The 13,975-nt window shown below is 33.0% G+C and overlaps 1 protein-coding gene across 1 annotated transcript; it reads right to left on the minus strand.

Moving 5' to 3' along the window:
- Nucleotides 1-1,917: 1,917 nt before the first annotated feature.
- LOC111810822 (stigma-specific STIG1-like protein 3) lies at nucleotides 1,918-2,653 on the minus strand. The gene has a single exon (XM_023697628.2). The coding sequence runs from the start codon at nucleotides 2,549-2,551 to the stop codon at nucleotides 2,105-2,107; it is 447 nt and encodes a 148-aa protein (XP_023553396.2). The 5' UTR covers nucleotides 2,552-2,653; the 3' UTR covers nucleotides 1,918-2,104.
- Between the last annotated feature and the right edge of the window lie 11,322 nt (nucleotides 2,654-13,975).

Genomic DNA, 13,975 nt, shown 5'->3' on the forward strand with positions numbered 1-13,975 from the left:
ACTTAGCTAATAAACGCATTTATGTGTGAGTATGTTGCTTTTAGTGTACGTTTTAACATTTATTTTTTTTTTTCTTAAAGCAACTCTTTCTTTGGTGTAAACAGAATATGGACGCCTTTGGACTTTGGCTTTTGCTTCTCATTCAAATTAGGCTTACCATTTTAGTACAATTTGAACCTATGAATGGATGAATTAATGGTTCTTCCTTACATGTTAATTAAAAAACTAGCTACTTATTGCCTATAACTTGGCCTAGTGACACAAATTTATATGATACATTTCGCCCAAAAACTTACCCTTAAAAATATAATACAATACACAGTATCTATAAACTTAGAAAGATTCTGATATGAAATATTTGAATTATGTTTAATTTTTTGTTTTGTTCAATTCGAGCATAGTTCAGTGGATAAGACATTTATTATCATTTTAAAAGTCGATTACTCGATTTTTCACTTTCACAATTGTTGTTTACTTTTATTTTTTACATATTTCTTATGGGTTTTTTCTTTTTCCCTTAACGAAGCTTCTTTGATGTATTTTGTTGATGCTTTACTAAGTTCCATTGTAGCTACACTCCTCGTCATAATAATTTATTTTTCAGCGTTAATACGATATTTTAAATATTTTGTAATAATCCATGTCTAGGATTGGACCATGATTCATAATCTAGACTCGACATTTCTCTACATCTTCTACGACATGGTCACGTTATATATTTTTCGCTTCTAAGAGTAAAAAACTATCTCTGTATATTTAGAGTTGTTTCAAGTAGTACACGTTTAAACTATGGAGTTCCTATGATTGAGCAACCGAAAATGAAGGTATACCTTATTGGTATACGTAATAATTTTCAATTCTTTTAAATCTTCTTTAACCATCATATATTTTCAGAATCGCTATCATTCGGATATGATCTCAGCTCGTTCATTTACTTCTCATTTACTGAGCTAGCTAAATTTTGAAACTTACTAAAAGTAATTGTTAAATTAATTTTGTATTATTATTTTAGAAATTAAATGTAAAAAAATAATAGGAAATCAATTCAATTTAAAAATAGAAATAATTAATGACACAATTTATTGTGAAAGAGTTTCCTTTCCTTTTAATTTTTCTATTTTTGGGTACAAAATTATTAAAAACAATCTTACTTCATGAGCTCTATTATTTGAATCTCTAAAACTTCTATAAATCCATATTTTATAATTAAATGGGTTGAGTAGAGATCCAAACATAAAGAATGAACTTAAAAGTATATAATATATGTCCTTGGTGTTGGTTTCAAGATAAAAACTTTGGTAAAATATAAATAATGAAAAGAAACTATTTTAAAATTTTAAAAAATTCATTAGGATCCCAAAAATAAAACCCGTGTAAAACGGTAAATTTGACTTCAAAATGTATCGAAGCTTTGGGTAGTAAAAAAAAGTGAGATGCTGCCTGCTTGGTGGGCTCTAGCTCGTTATCTTACTATTCTCTCTATTAGGGCCCTCTTCAACAAAACTAGCATACGGGTTTTTTTTTCCAACTAATGAAAGCGGTAGGACAAGTGAAACGAGATTTGTCAGACTTAAGGTAAAGGGTATGTCGGCATTTAAGTGTGAGGTAGAAAGTCCCACATCGACTAAGTTTAGGGATGGCTCTGATACCATGTTAGACGAACTCGACTCTTCACAATGATATGATATTGTCCACTTTGAGCATAAGCTCTTGTGGCTTTGTTTTAGGTTTCCACAAAAGGCCTCATACCCATGGAATTAGACAATATCATACCATTGTGGAGAGTCGTGTTCGTCTAACAACAGCCACTAACAATCTCACGAGAACCATAAATTTATGTAACTTTAAACAGGTAAATTACAGTAACATAGTCAAATGAGAAAAAAAAAATTGTATATATACTTAGGAGCACGCGTTACAAATAAATCCTCTCCTAATAACAAAAACAATCAATTCTACCCATTGTTTTTAACAGATCCACAATAATTTATGTGACTCTTTTTTTATTGTATTTCAAATTTTTTTCAAATTCTTTTTTTGAAACAAGAAAGTTCAAGATGATTAGATGATCCATTGAAATAATGGATAATAGAAGAATTGAATATCATGCATACTCACACATGCCATATACACAAAACTTCCCCGGCTTGCAGCGGTTGTTGCATTGCCCGCAATGCCGCTTGTCATACGCCACATCAACGCACTGCCCTCGACAACACTCCCCCGTGTACTTACATTTCTTCTTGCATCCACCACAATTGTGCTTGTCATGCATCACATCCACGCACTTGTTGTTGCAACATTCCCACCCTTTTCCATGCATTTTCTCGCACATCTTCTTGTTCTTGTGGCAATGGCTCGCCGCTCTAGGGTTCTTCACCTCCTCGGCTAGAAAACGACTCAAGCTTCTCGATGGCAACAATGTCGTCGTCGAACCTTCGACGACGCCCGGCGTTGTTGTCTCTTTTGACTTTTCGAAGGTCTTCAAGGTGATAGTGATGGATAGAGCCATGGTTATAGCTATTACGAGCATTACTTTCTTATCTTCCATGGCTTTGTCCGTGGAAGTTGTAAAGAGAGGAGCGCGTACAGGTCGATTCAGATCTTTGAAATTAGATTTTTTTTCAAAGAGGGAGAAGGGTAGGAAGGTAGGGGCGGGGAGGTTTGATGTATATAGTAGGACTAATCCGAGAAAGATGGTGTAAAAGGAAATGGCAAAGAGTGTTGTTGAATTCTAGGTCAATAGCTCACAAAGCTTGTATCTTACATAATTTTAATTAATCAATGTGATGTAGGTTCAAAAGTCAAAGGGGTAAATCAGGGATTTTAAGAAATATAGTGTCGCCATGAAGGAGCTGGCATGAGGAAATTAAGGTATGCTGCTAGATTAAGCAAAGGTTAGGGGTTTGCAATGCAAAAAGGCTCAAAATTGAAGCAAAAGAGATGGCTTTAATTTAATGTAGTTGTGTATTTACTTAGAACCAAAACATTTATTTAAATATAAGTCTCTAAAGGGCATGAAATAAGCAAAGATAGCTTGGAAAATGAGAGGTTTGAATGCAAAGTTTTAATCATTTTTCAAGTTGACTAACTCTCACGAATCGTATGGGGACAGGTGTGACATTCGACATTATACACATTATTTTTATTTTCCAAAGTTTATATATCTTACGAACAAGTTAATATTAGATTTAGTATATAGTTTACTCCATATAATGTTTGGTTAGTTTTTTAATTTCGGTATGTCAAGGATATTTATTCTTGAATTATAATTTAACATATGTATCATATTTTACCTTTTATTATAAGCAAATATCTTTTATAATTGGAGATATTGAGATATTTGTCTTTCATTACGGCTTATCATAGATATCATATTTGCTCTTTTATTATAGTCAAATATCTTGTATTAAAGAACTTTCACCGTCATTTAAGTATGGTGGTTTTAGCAAATATGATCGGTGCCTATGCTTTTAACATATTAATACTTAGAATGAAATTAAAAGATAGAAATATAATAGAGATTTTAATCTTAAGTAGGCTTAAACAAGTTTAAAGTTTCGAGGGGAAGATGTTTTGGTTCAACAAATTTGGGTATGGTTGGGAGAGCGTCATGGCACTCGGTGATATTGCAAGTTTAAAAATTTATTAAGTAATCTACTAAAGTCTAAATGAATTATTAGGCTAATTATAAATATCAACTTAGTTTTTTTAGAATAATCATAATATACTAAACCAACTATAAATGGAAGTGGAAAGTTGACCTCCACCGTAAAAAGAAGGTCTCTCACTTAGTTTTATCATCTCAGTTGAACGATTCAAATTCGAATCTAATCGGAGAGTACACTTTTTGACAGCTCATGGTTGACATTTTGGTTGATACCACTTGGGTCTATCATCTCACTTAAACGGTTCGAATTTGACCGCTCATGGTTGACATTTTAGTCATTTTGGTTGATCCCACTTGGGTCTATCATCTCATTTAAACGGTTCGAATTTGACAGCTCATGGTTGACATTTTGGTTGATCCCACTTGGGTCTATCATCTTACTTCAACGGTTCGAATTCTAATCCAGTCGGAGAATACACTTTTTGACCACTCATGGCTGACATTTTGGTTGATGGCTGACATTTTAGTTGATCCCACTTCGGTTTATCATCTCACTTGAACGGTTCGAATTCAAATCCAGTAAGAGAATACACTTTTTAACCGCTCATGGCTGACATTTTGGTTGATCCCACTTGGGTCTGATACGCTTGAACCCTTTTCTCCTAGTTTCAATTCTTCAAAAGCTTTTAAGGTTAGTATGACTACTTTTAGCTAGTTTAAATTTTTAAGTCAAAGTTTAAAATATTTATACATAATTAGGTTTAGACAGTTTAAATTATTATGAGGAAATTTATGTTATGATCATCGATTTCTGCTTACTTAGAGTCGCTACCGTCATCATAATGTAGTCATTTTGTGCGGAAATAAGCGAATAAACTTTATCATAAAACATAAACTTCATCTTAAAATACTGTCATGGATTTATGTGTTCGAAAACATCATTAAAACGACACGTTGAAATACTAAATGAAATTACCTTAAAATTAAAATTAAAAACATCTTTATCCTTACATAAGTCTAAGCAAATAAATACAATTACCTTATGCATGTGACATGGTCTCAAATTGTGACGTCGACGTCAGCCGTACAAAGATGCCTTGCCTTTACCTAAAAAATAAGAGTAGCACGTGTCTTGGGTATTTAAGAAATACTTAGTAGGTGACTGCCCCTATCGAGGTTAAATGCAAACACATACAATTGTATGAGTGGGACCTATCATAGCAGTCTATTTTTCTACCGTGGCTATCATAAAGGAGCAATTGGATGTGTACTTAATTTTCCTACGCATGGTCCACACGTGCGAGTATGAACCCACCAATCGGTTCGCACACCTCATGGGCCCCTTTCTAGTCGGATGAGTATTCTCTAGTAGCTGTTGATGTCGGACACCCGTTAGGAATAGCGAACGTCATGGCAGCATTATGGTAAACATAATGATCGTTTCCCTGCTTCGTAGTGTGTGCGTCCGTACTATTGTGAAAGAGAAAAAGTATCCCCCAATGCATGAACACACAATAATGCATGAGGCCCAATGCATGAACACACAATAATGCATGAGGTCCCAACATTTTTCCATTTTCATTATCATATACTACAACCCCGCTAACGTCTTTCTTCATATCATATCATTTTTGTCATGTCCTTTTATCATATCTTCCATGCGTGCATTAGGGTTGTATTTCATGTCAATTCGTCATTTTGCATGTCAATCCTATCATATATTATTCTTGCTGCACATATGTCATATCATATCATATCATATCATTTATCATAACAGTCACATAACATAACCCGAGCATGCCTTAAACATATCATATCATCATAACATATCAATTTATCATACATATCCTCTATGTATTATAATAATCTCAACTATTAAGTTCACTATTCTTTTGAAACAATGAGTTTTCTACACATTGACTTCTCTCTCTCCTTATTCCAAATCAGCCATCAATTTTGACTAAATTAAAGTTATTTAAAAGCAGCTTGGGGTATACTATTAAATTCAATTTTCTTCTTTTAAAATTATAGTTTTTACACCATTCTTCAATTTTATTATTTTATTACTTATTTGCCATTAAAATTTTATATAATTTTACTACAAATGGTGACTAAATAAATTCATAAAATTAGATAAATTATTTATAATATATTTATTGATGAGTAAAAATTAAATTAAAATTATTTTAATAACTTGACCTCATAAATATAAATAATTATAATTAATCATCTAAAATTAAGTAGCTTAATAAAATGGTTGATTGTACCTATAACTAAAATCCCTTCCACTCGGTACCGTTGGATCACTAAGGCCGACTTACCCAGTTTTTGTTCTTTTCTGGTGTACTCGCTTTATATCTCCGACTTTGGAGCTACTAGTGATTCCGACTTGGGATTATTAGAGCTCCAAAGAAAGGTCAAAGAAGGCAGCGGACATGGTAACTCGGGTCAGGGCGTAGCGTCACTAAGAGAGCCATACCTTTCACATCTATGAAATTCTGATAACATTTTCATGTAACATTTGTAACGACCCGAAAAAAAAAAAAAAAATAGTAAGTAAATAATAATTATAAATAAAAAAAAAAAAAAAAAAAAAAAAAAAAAAAAAAAAGTAAATTATCGACTCTCTCTCCACCTTCCCCAAATATCTCCCCAACACCTCCAACTGCAAAATGATCTGCAAAAGAAAGAAACAGAACGGAAACAAAAAAAATTGTTGATTTTGGGAAGGAAAAAATAAGAGAAAGAAACAAAAGAAAGATAGCAGATTTTGGGAGAGAAAAATTGGAAATGGCTTCACTCCAAGTAGATTTGATAGGAAGGGAAAGAGAGAAAATTTATGGGTAACTTAAATCTCCTCTTCTTTTATTTTTGCAGGAGATAGAAAAGTTATTTTAGATCTCTTCTTTCAATTATTTAGATTTTTGGATATATTATGAAAATCAAAATTGATTGAAAAATGACTTTGTCAATGGCATGGATCATCTAGGAAAGAGAAGAAAATCATAATTGATTTATGCATAAGCAGTTTTATGAAGGAAAATTAGAATGAAATGACTTTTTGATTGGATAGTTATTTGGGAAAGAGAAGAAAACAGAATAGATTGAAAATGGCTCTCTTAATGACAGTAGTTTTTAGGAGAGAGAAGAAAATAGAATAGATTGAAAATGGCTTGGATAGTCATATTAGGAAAGAGAGGAGAACATTGATTGAAATTTGTTTTATAATTGCATAATCATTTGTAGGAAGAAAAAAAAAATAGAGAAAGAAGAGAAACAAAGTGGTACAACAGAAGAGAAGAAAATGGAAGATGTGAAAAATTATTATTATTTGTATCCAGAGAATATAATATTATAACAAACCATATTGGATTGAATGATTCGAAGCAGCATGAAATAATATTGATATATTTTCAATTTAAGTTTTAGAAAATTTAGAAACAATGAAAACTTGGAATTCGATTTTTACTGAGACCGTTTTAGAGCTGTATTTCACTTTGTTAGTTGGATTATTAATTAAAATGTGAAATACTAACAAAAGGTGACGAACTGTGGGATATGAATCGAACTTCAGCAACCTTTGGAGCAGCTCTCGAGGAACGGGAGCTTACATTAATTAAATTAGGAAATAATTCGGCTAAGGCCAACTAGGTAAGTGGCCTTACTATAGGATAGGCTAAAAATTGTATGAGTTACGATGATGTATGAACTATGTCGTACGATGCGGTATATGAGTTATGATGATGTATGAGTTATGATGATGTGTGGGTTACGATACTTGATGATGTGCTCAATATATATATTTTTTATGAATGTCGTACTTGATATGTTTGATGCATTTTGTGGCAATATGATGAGTATGATGATTGTGTGACGTTTACCTTAATATGATGATGTTTTCCATATTGAGCATGATATATGATGATGAGTGCCATATTGCATCATGTCGTTAGATCGACATAGGACACAACCCTAAGAGCGTGAAAATGATATTAATATAAATATCCACAAGTATGTGTTACCTAGAGTAACAAAGAATGAGACTAGAGAGTTGTGTCAGAAGAGACATTATGATGGATTTAGAGGGACCTCAGGCATATTGTATGTTCATAAGCATAGGGCTACTTCCTCTGGAGATGATGAGTACGGACGCGCACCATATGATGAGCGCGAATGCGCACAGGTGCGAACGCACACAGATGAGGGTGTTCATGAGGCGCATGACACTATGGGGTTCCGCTAACCTCCGGACGTCGCTACAGATTAGCTTGACCAGAGGGTCCAGGGGGTGTGCGAGCGCCCTGGGGATTCATACTCGCACGTGTGAGTCGTGTGTAGGGAAGTACTACACATCCAATTTGTCCGAGACTGGAGGCCACCACTAAGATAATTAGAGATAGGTCCCTATATCATGATTGCATGTATTCTTTGAAATGCTCAGGCCGTGTGCCACATCATTTTTCAGGTAAAGGCAAGGCACACTTGTACGGAGGACGGCGGCATCGTGAGCAGAGACTGTGGCACGTGCATAGGGTTGATTCATATTTAAATTTCTAGTCTTAAGTTAGAATAGGTTGTTTTGCATTTCATTGTTTTAAATTATTTTGTATTTGTTTTTCTTTTCTCTAAATTTTAGTGGTTCATATTTATTTCATATTTAAATACGTAAGACTATGGCTGTGTTTTCCATAGAAAAGTTGTTTTAAACTTTTTTTTTTTTTAGTTTACGTTATAAATTATGTTCATGTAAGTTTTATTTCCGCATTATAGATGAGCATGAGACGTTAGTAGCGACTCTGAGTATATGGAAATTTAGGGTCATTACAACATTAAACGCAATTATTTGGTTTTTATGAATTTTATTCACAGACATCTTATTTTTATACATCTAGTCCAAAACTTCAATTAAAGCAATCCTTGAAAGTTTTGGTTATAATGTTTGAAAATAAAACGTATGAAATCAAATATTGAAAAAGAAGGTAGGTTCAATTATTTAATTTTTAGATAATTAAATTTTGTTAAAAATAATTTTTAATAAATAAGTAATTCATTTTTTAATTATTTTTTTGTCAAAATAAATTTAATATATACATTTAAAATTTTTATTATTTATTTATTATAATTAAATAATTAATTATGTAATTTTGTAAAATTAATTAATTTAGTTTATTAAAAATAAAATAAATTAAGATATGAAATGTTATCAAACTTTTATATAAATAAATAATATTTATTTAGTTCTGATAATTATTTCTAACAATTTTATTAGCTAATTTTAGATAATATATTTAATTGTTGTTAGTTAATTTATTTTAAATAAATCAAATTATTAAAATAATTTTATAACTTTCATTATATTATAAATATTATGTCTTTATTTTCAAGTTTATTTAGCCGTCAATATTAATGATTATTCTCCCAAGAAGATTTAAAATGAAAAATAATAATAAGCCTAAGTTATGAGAAATTTTTTTAAATTCATATTAAAAAATTGGAGAAAGAAATTAGATAAATAGAGAAAAAAAAAATCGAAGTGTACAAATGATAACCCATGAAAACATAAACTACACTGATGTCCCGAGTCGACACTCCTCTATGACAGCACAACTCTTGAGCACTCTCCAACCTCGACCTGTTCCTATATTCACCAAGAACAAAAAAGGAAAAACAGATGAGTATACTCAATAAGCAATTTACTTGATGGCCTTCATCACATCTAATTTCGGTTTCCATGGATTTTTCTTTAGGTTTAAGAAGGTTCGAACCTAAACCTACAACTCTCTAAGCTTCTATGTAGGTCCGGAAGTTCTTGGAACAACCATCATGAGTCAACTACCTTTGTAGTCAAATTTCTACACGCAATAGAACTACTCACCTTAACATCAACCTTGTCTCATTTCTACCATAACTACATGTGTAGTCCCAAATCTCTCTTTCGGATTGGTTTAACGATATTGGGACATTAGCCTTGTTCCATTTCTACACTCAAGAGAAACATTCACCTTTAAATTATTTTGAGTTCCGGGGATTTTCTAAGCATTTTTCTCTTCTACACCAACTTGAAATTAGAACTCTAAGACCCTCAATAAAATTCCAAAAATTTAAACTTTCAAGAAAAAAATTGAGAAATTAATCCTCATCGGGGCTTAGGTGTTGCACAATCACATGCAATCATGGTTCATGGTAGAACCTATCTTTTCGTTATTATTCCTTGAGCTCTACTTTTTTTTTTCAAGTAGGTTTATATGTGTAGTACTTCTCTACACACGATTCATGCACACACGCGCATAACCCATGATAACTCTCTAAAAGTAGAGTCATATCAAGTCTTTTTGTAGTTAATATTGCACTCTTATTCACCATTTACTCATTTATTACCCAATTTATTCTACTTAGTGAGCATGGAATCGTTTATTGCAGTCCAACATGAAAAAAAAAATGATTTGGCATAAATCAATCTTAATTGTATATTTAATTGAGTTATGTGGTAAAATTTCAGACATTTATGCTAAACCATGTGGGGGTAGCAAATTTGGAAACTAATGGGGGATGACATGAAAATTTTAAATCCACGTCAGCAGTCCAAGTGGGTCATTGACTACCAAATGAGGAACATTCTATGTGGACTACTTATTACTTTTCAGCCCTAAAGGGGAACCCATGCTCAATATAAAAGGAAAAGGAATACCAAGGGGAGGAGAGCCACATTTTGGGGAGAAAATCGAATTACACAGCAGTAGCCTCTGCTGCAGTGAACTGCTGTGAAACCAAAGAAGAAGAAGAAAACCCTAATCCAGCAGCTGTTGACAGCAGAAGAAAAAGGAGACCAACAAGGATTGATTAGGGCAAAGAGGTGGACGTGAGAGCTCAAGAGAAGGGAATTTCCATTGACGAATGGCAACAAACCGGGATAACTCTCTATTTCTTTATTCTCTTTCCTTATTCCATTAATTTACATGATGAAAATACGGATTCCTCTGTTTAATTTAGTTTGTATGGAGAGCTAAACTTAATAGGGGAGGCGAGAGAGTTTTATATAGTTTAAGTATGTTGACGGTATGATTTTAGTTTATTAAAGAGTTGTTGTTAATGATTTACATGTATGCTTAATTAGCTACTTTACACACATAGTTGTTTCCTTATTCGGGAGAAGAGAGGGAGCAATGAAATCCTCTTTAATACTCTAGTTCCATAGCAAGGAGACTTGAAAGGTAATAGAAGGGTTAGGAATAATTCTTCTCCTATAGCCTTGTTAATAGAAATTACAACGATTATAGAAATAATCATCATTCATGACCCTCGGAAGTGGGCTTGAGAATCTATTAAAAGGAACTAAAATCTACCACAAAACTCAACAACTTATCTATTTAATCTCTCTTAGCCGAACCTTCCTCATTATAGTTGATTTTCTCATCATTTTCTGTTTTTCGACCGTAGTGGCACTCTGTTTTAGTTTTGTTTAAATAGTTAAAATCTCCAACACCCATTTGAATGTTACCCAAAAACTCACTTAATTTTCGGCGATAAAATTAACCAAAAAGATAGGTTTTTTGTGGAATCGATAATTTACTTATTACTTGCTACTTGTGATAGTGTATACTTGCACTTATTCTTGTGAATTTTACATCATTTTATTATATACATCCACAAGCGATCAACCCACTAGGTCGGCTCATATACGTATGTACCACAAGGATTGACTATAGGTTAATGCACGCTTACACTACCAGTAACGAATGAAAAGAAAGGAATGTGTACCATATCATGGGTACACATCCATACAAAAACATGCAGGAGAACTATCTCGTGTTGTGACATCATGCATAAAGTCCCTATTTTCAAATCATAGTACATAGTTATGATACTCGTCATACTTCCATATTTTTCATGACATTACATTCCCATGAGACATGCATACATGTACATGACATATCATTCATTTTTAACATACACGGTTGATCAAATGTCTCATAAGACAATACGTGAACATGGTGTCACAACCTACGTAGATTACATAGTGGGAGTACATGCATCATAGAAAGCTCATAAACATAACATCATATAAGCAATCAAACATAGATGGGTCACATGGTACGTTTTATTCATGTAATATCCAATTCATCTATCTAACCTAGCCCAAAGACATTCCAACAATAAGATCACTTACCATAGGCCTAAGCCAAGGTCACTAATTTTCTACACTGATGTTCGTTGGCTCCAACTTGTCGAGATCTGAGTATACCTATGATGTTCCATGACATCATAATTAGAATATCTCTAAGGAATTAAATCATTTAACTCCCTTAATTAGTCCAAATGTACTCAAAATATTTTAAATTGACTAAACGGTAGTAGTATTACTGATCTCAAATGTTTCCAAATGCGTAATAGGCGTGTATGGTTACATAAGTGCCTTGACCAAATGTGGTGTCCGTCTGAGTAGTCTTATAAGACGAAGCACCACTAGAGTGGTGTTAAGCCAATCTCATCAACCTATTACCTCGTAAAAACATGTTGGGTCACCAATTATTGAGCCCATGTGCGACATTCCTATAAGACCAAGCATAATCACAACCCAATTGTACAAGGTTTTGAAGGTAAAATAACAAAGGGAAATTGAAAAAAAAATATGGGAAAATGAAACTTTTTCCAATTATTACTAAATTTTCGAATTTAAGAAGGGAAAATTGGTCAAGAAAGGTAAAGAACAATCTTTTAGAAAAGATTCGGATTTTTTTTTAGAAAATTAATATTAAAATATTCAAAAATGGCCAAATTACCAAATTGTCCTTGAGAATACGGATAATTACGAAAATGCTCTTACGGACCAGAATTAGATCTCCACGTTGCCCTTCTGCACAAAATCCATTGTATCTCAAAATCCAGCGTTGGATCTCCTCTAAATTGGACTCAATCTAGAACGTTCATAGCTCATCCTATCCAATGGTTAGAATTTAAAACAAAGGTCGGCAAGGCTCTAATTGGAGCATATTTTTTCGGTTGAAGATCCAGATAGATCAAGGATGAAATTATAGCAATTTTGGACGTTTCAATGGCGGTGGATCCTCCCTCTATAAATTATGAATCATGAGCAACTATTAGGAGGAAGAACCAAGTATTATCGAGTCTTCAAGCGAGAGTTATAAGCCTTCCATTTCTAAGTATCGTGTTCTCGGGTTTACCTCAAATTCAAGAGCCTATTGTCCATTATTTCTCTCCTAACTTGATTCTACAACTTGTAAATAAGATTACCCACAAGTTTGGTGAAGAAGGGAAGCGCCGAAAACGCCGTAAACCCATTCCCCCAATCTTGTCCGCCATTGAAGAAGTTTGAAATTCAATCCGAGGCTACGGGCAAATTTACAAAGCAAAACCTATCTCAATCAGTTTCTGGACATGCAAGGATCATTTTTGTAAAGAACCGCGAATAGAATTAACCCCAAGAATGTGTGTAAGCAGAGGAATTCAATATCCGGTAAGAATTGGGGGTAAAACTTGAATCCTGATCTATAGTCCATAATACTCAAAATTGAGGATTTTATTAGATTTAGGGGAAGGAAACGTGGCCTAAGAGTGCCTCGATAGCCCTACCCAATAACAAAACTCTTTTGGTTTGCTCCGGTGAAATATCAAGTTTTTTCTCAACTTTGGACGCTCATAATTTGCGCTGTTATCCACTGATCGCTTGTGGATATATAATAAAATGATGTAAAATTCACAAGAATAAGTGCAAGTATATACTACACAGGTAGCAACTAATAAGTAAATTATCGATTCCACCACAAACCATCCTTTTCGTTACTATTATTGCTAGAAATTAACTGATTTTAAACTAATGGGTGTTTGATTTTAAACTAATTAAACAAAATTAATGCAGACAGTAGGACAGTCACTACTGAAAAATAGAAAGCAATGAGAAAATCAACAATAATAAGGAAGGTTCGGTTGGGAGAGACTAATGAGATAAGTTGTTGAGTTTTGCATGGATTTTAGTTACATTTAATAGATTCTCAAGCCGACTTCCGAGGGTTATGAGTGAATACTTCCATCATCGTTTTTTAATTTCTAGCCGGCTCTAGGAGAAAAATTATTCGAAACTCTTCTATTACCTCTCGTATCTTGCATCAAATTGAACTTCTTTTTTTTTTTTTTATCGGTTTTCACTACCTCTAGTATTAAGGAGAATTTCATTTCTTCCTCTCTTCTTCCGAATAAGAGAACAACTATGTATGTAAAGTAGTTAATTAAACACACACGTAAATTATTAACAACAACTCTTTAATAAACTAAAATCACACCGTCAACATACTTAAACTACGTAAAACTCTCTCGTCTCTCCTATAAAGTTTAGCTCTCCATTCAAAC

The sequence above is a fragment of the Cucurbita pepo genome, chromosome 14, assembly GCF_057944985.1.
Source record: "Cucurbita pepo subsp. pepo isolate OVF chromosome 14, ASM5794498v1, whole genome shotgun sequence".
Taxonomy (NCBI): domain Eukaryota; kingdom Viridiplantae; phylum Streptophyta; class Magnoliopsida; order Cucurbitales; family Cucurbitaceae; genus Cucurbita; species Cucurbita pepo.

Bases quoted from the DNA above. Each gene is read 5' to 3' on its own strand.
- LOC111810822 (XM_023697628.2), bottom strand. From the start codon at position 2,551: ATGGAAGATAAGAAAGTAATGCTCGTAATAGCTATAACCATGGCTCTA.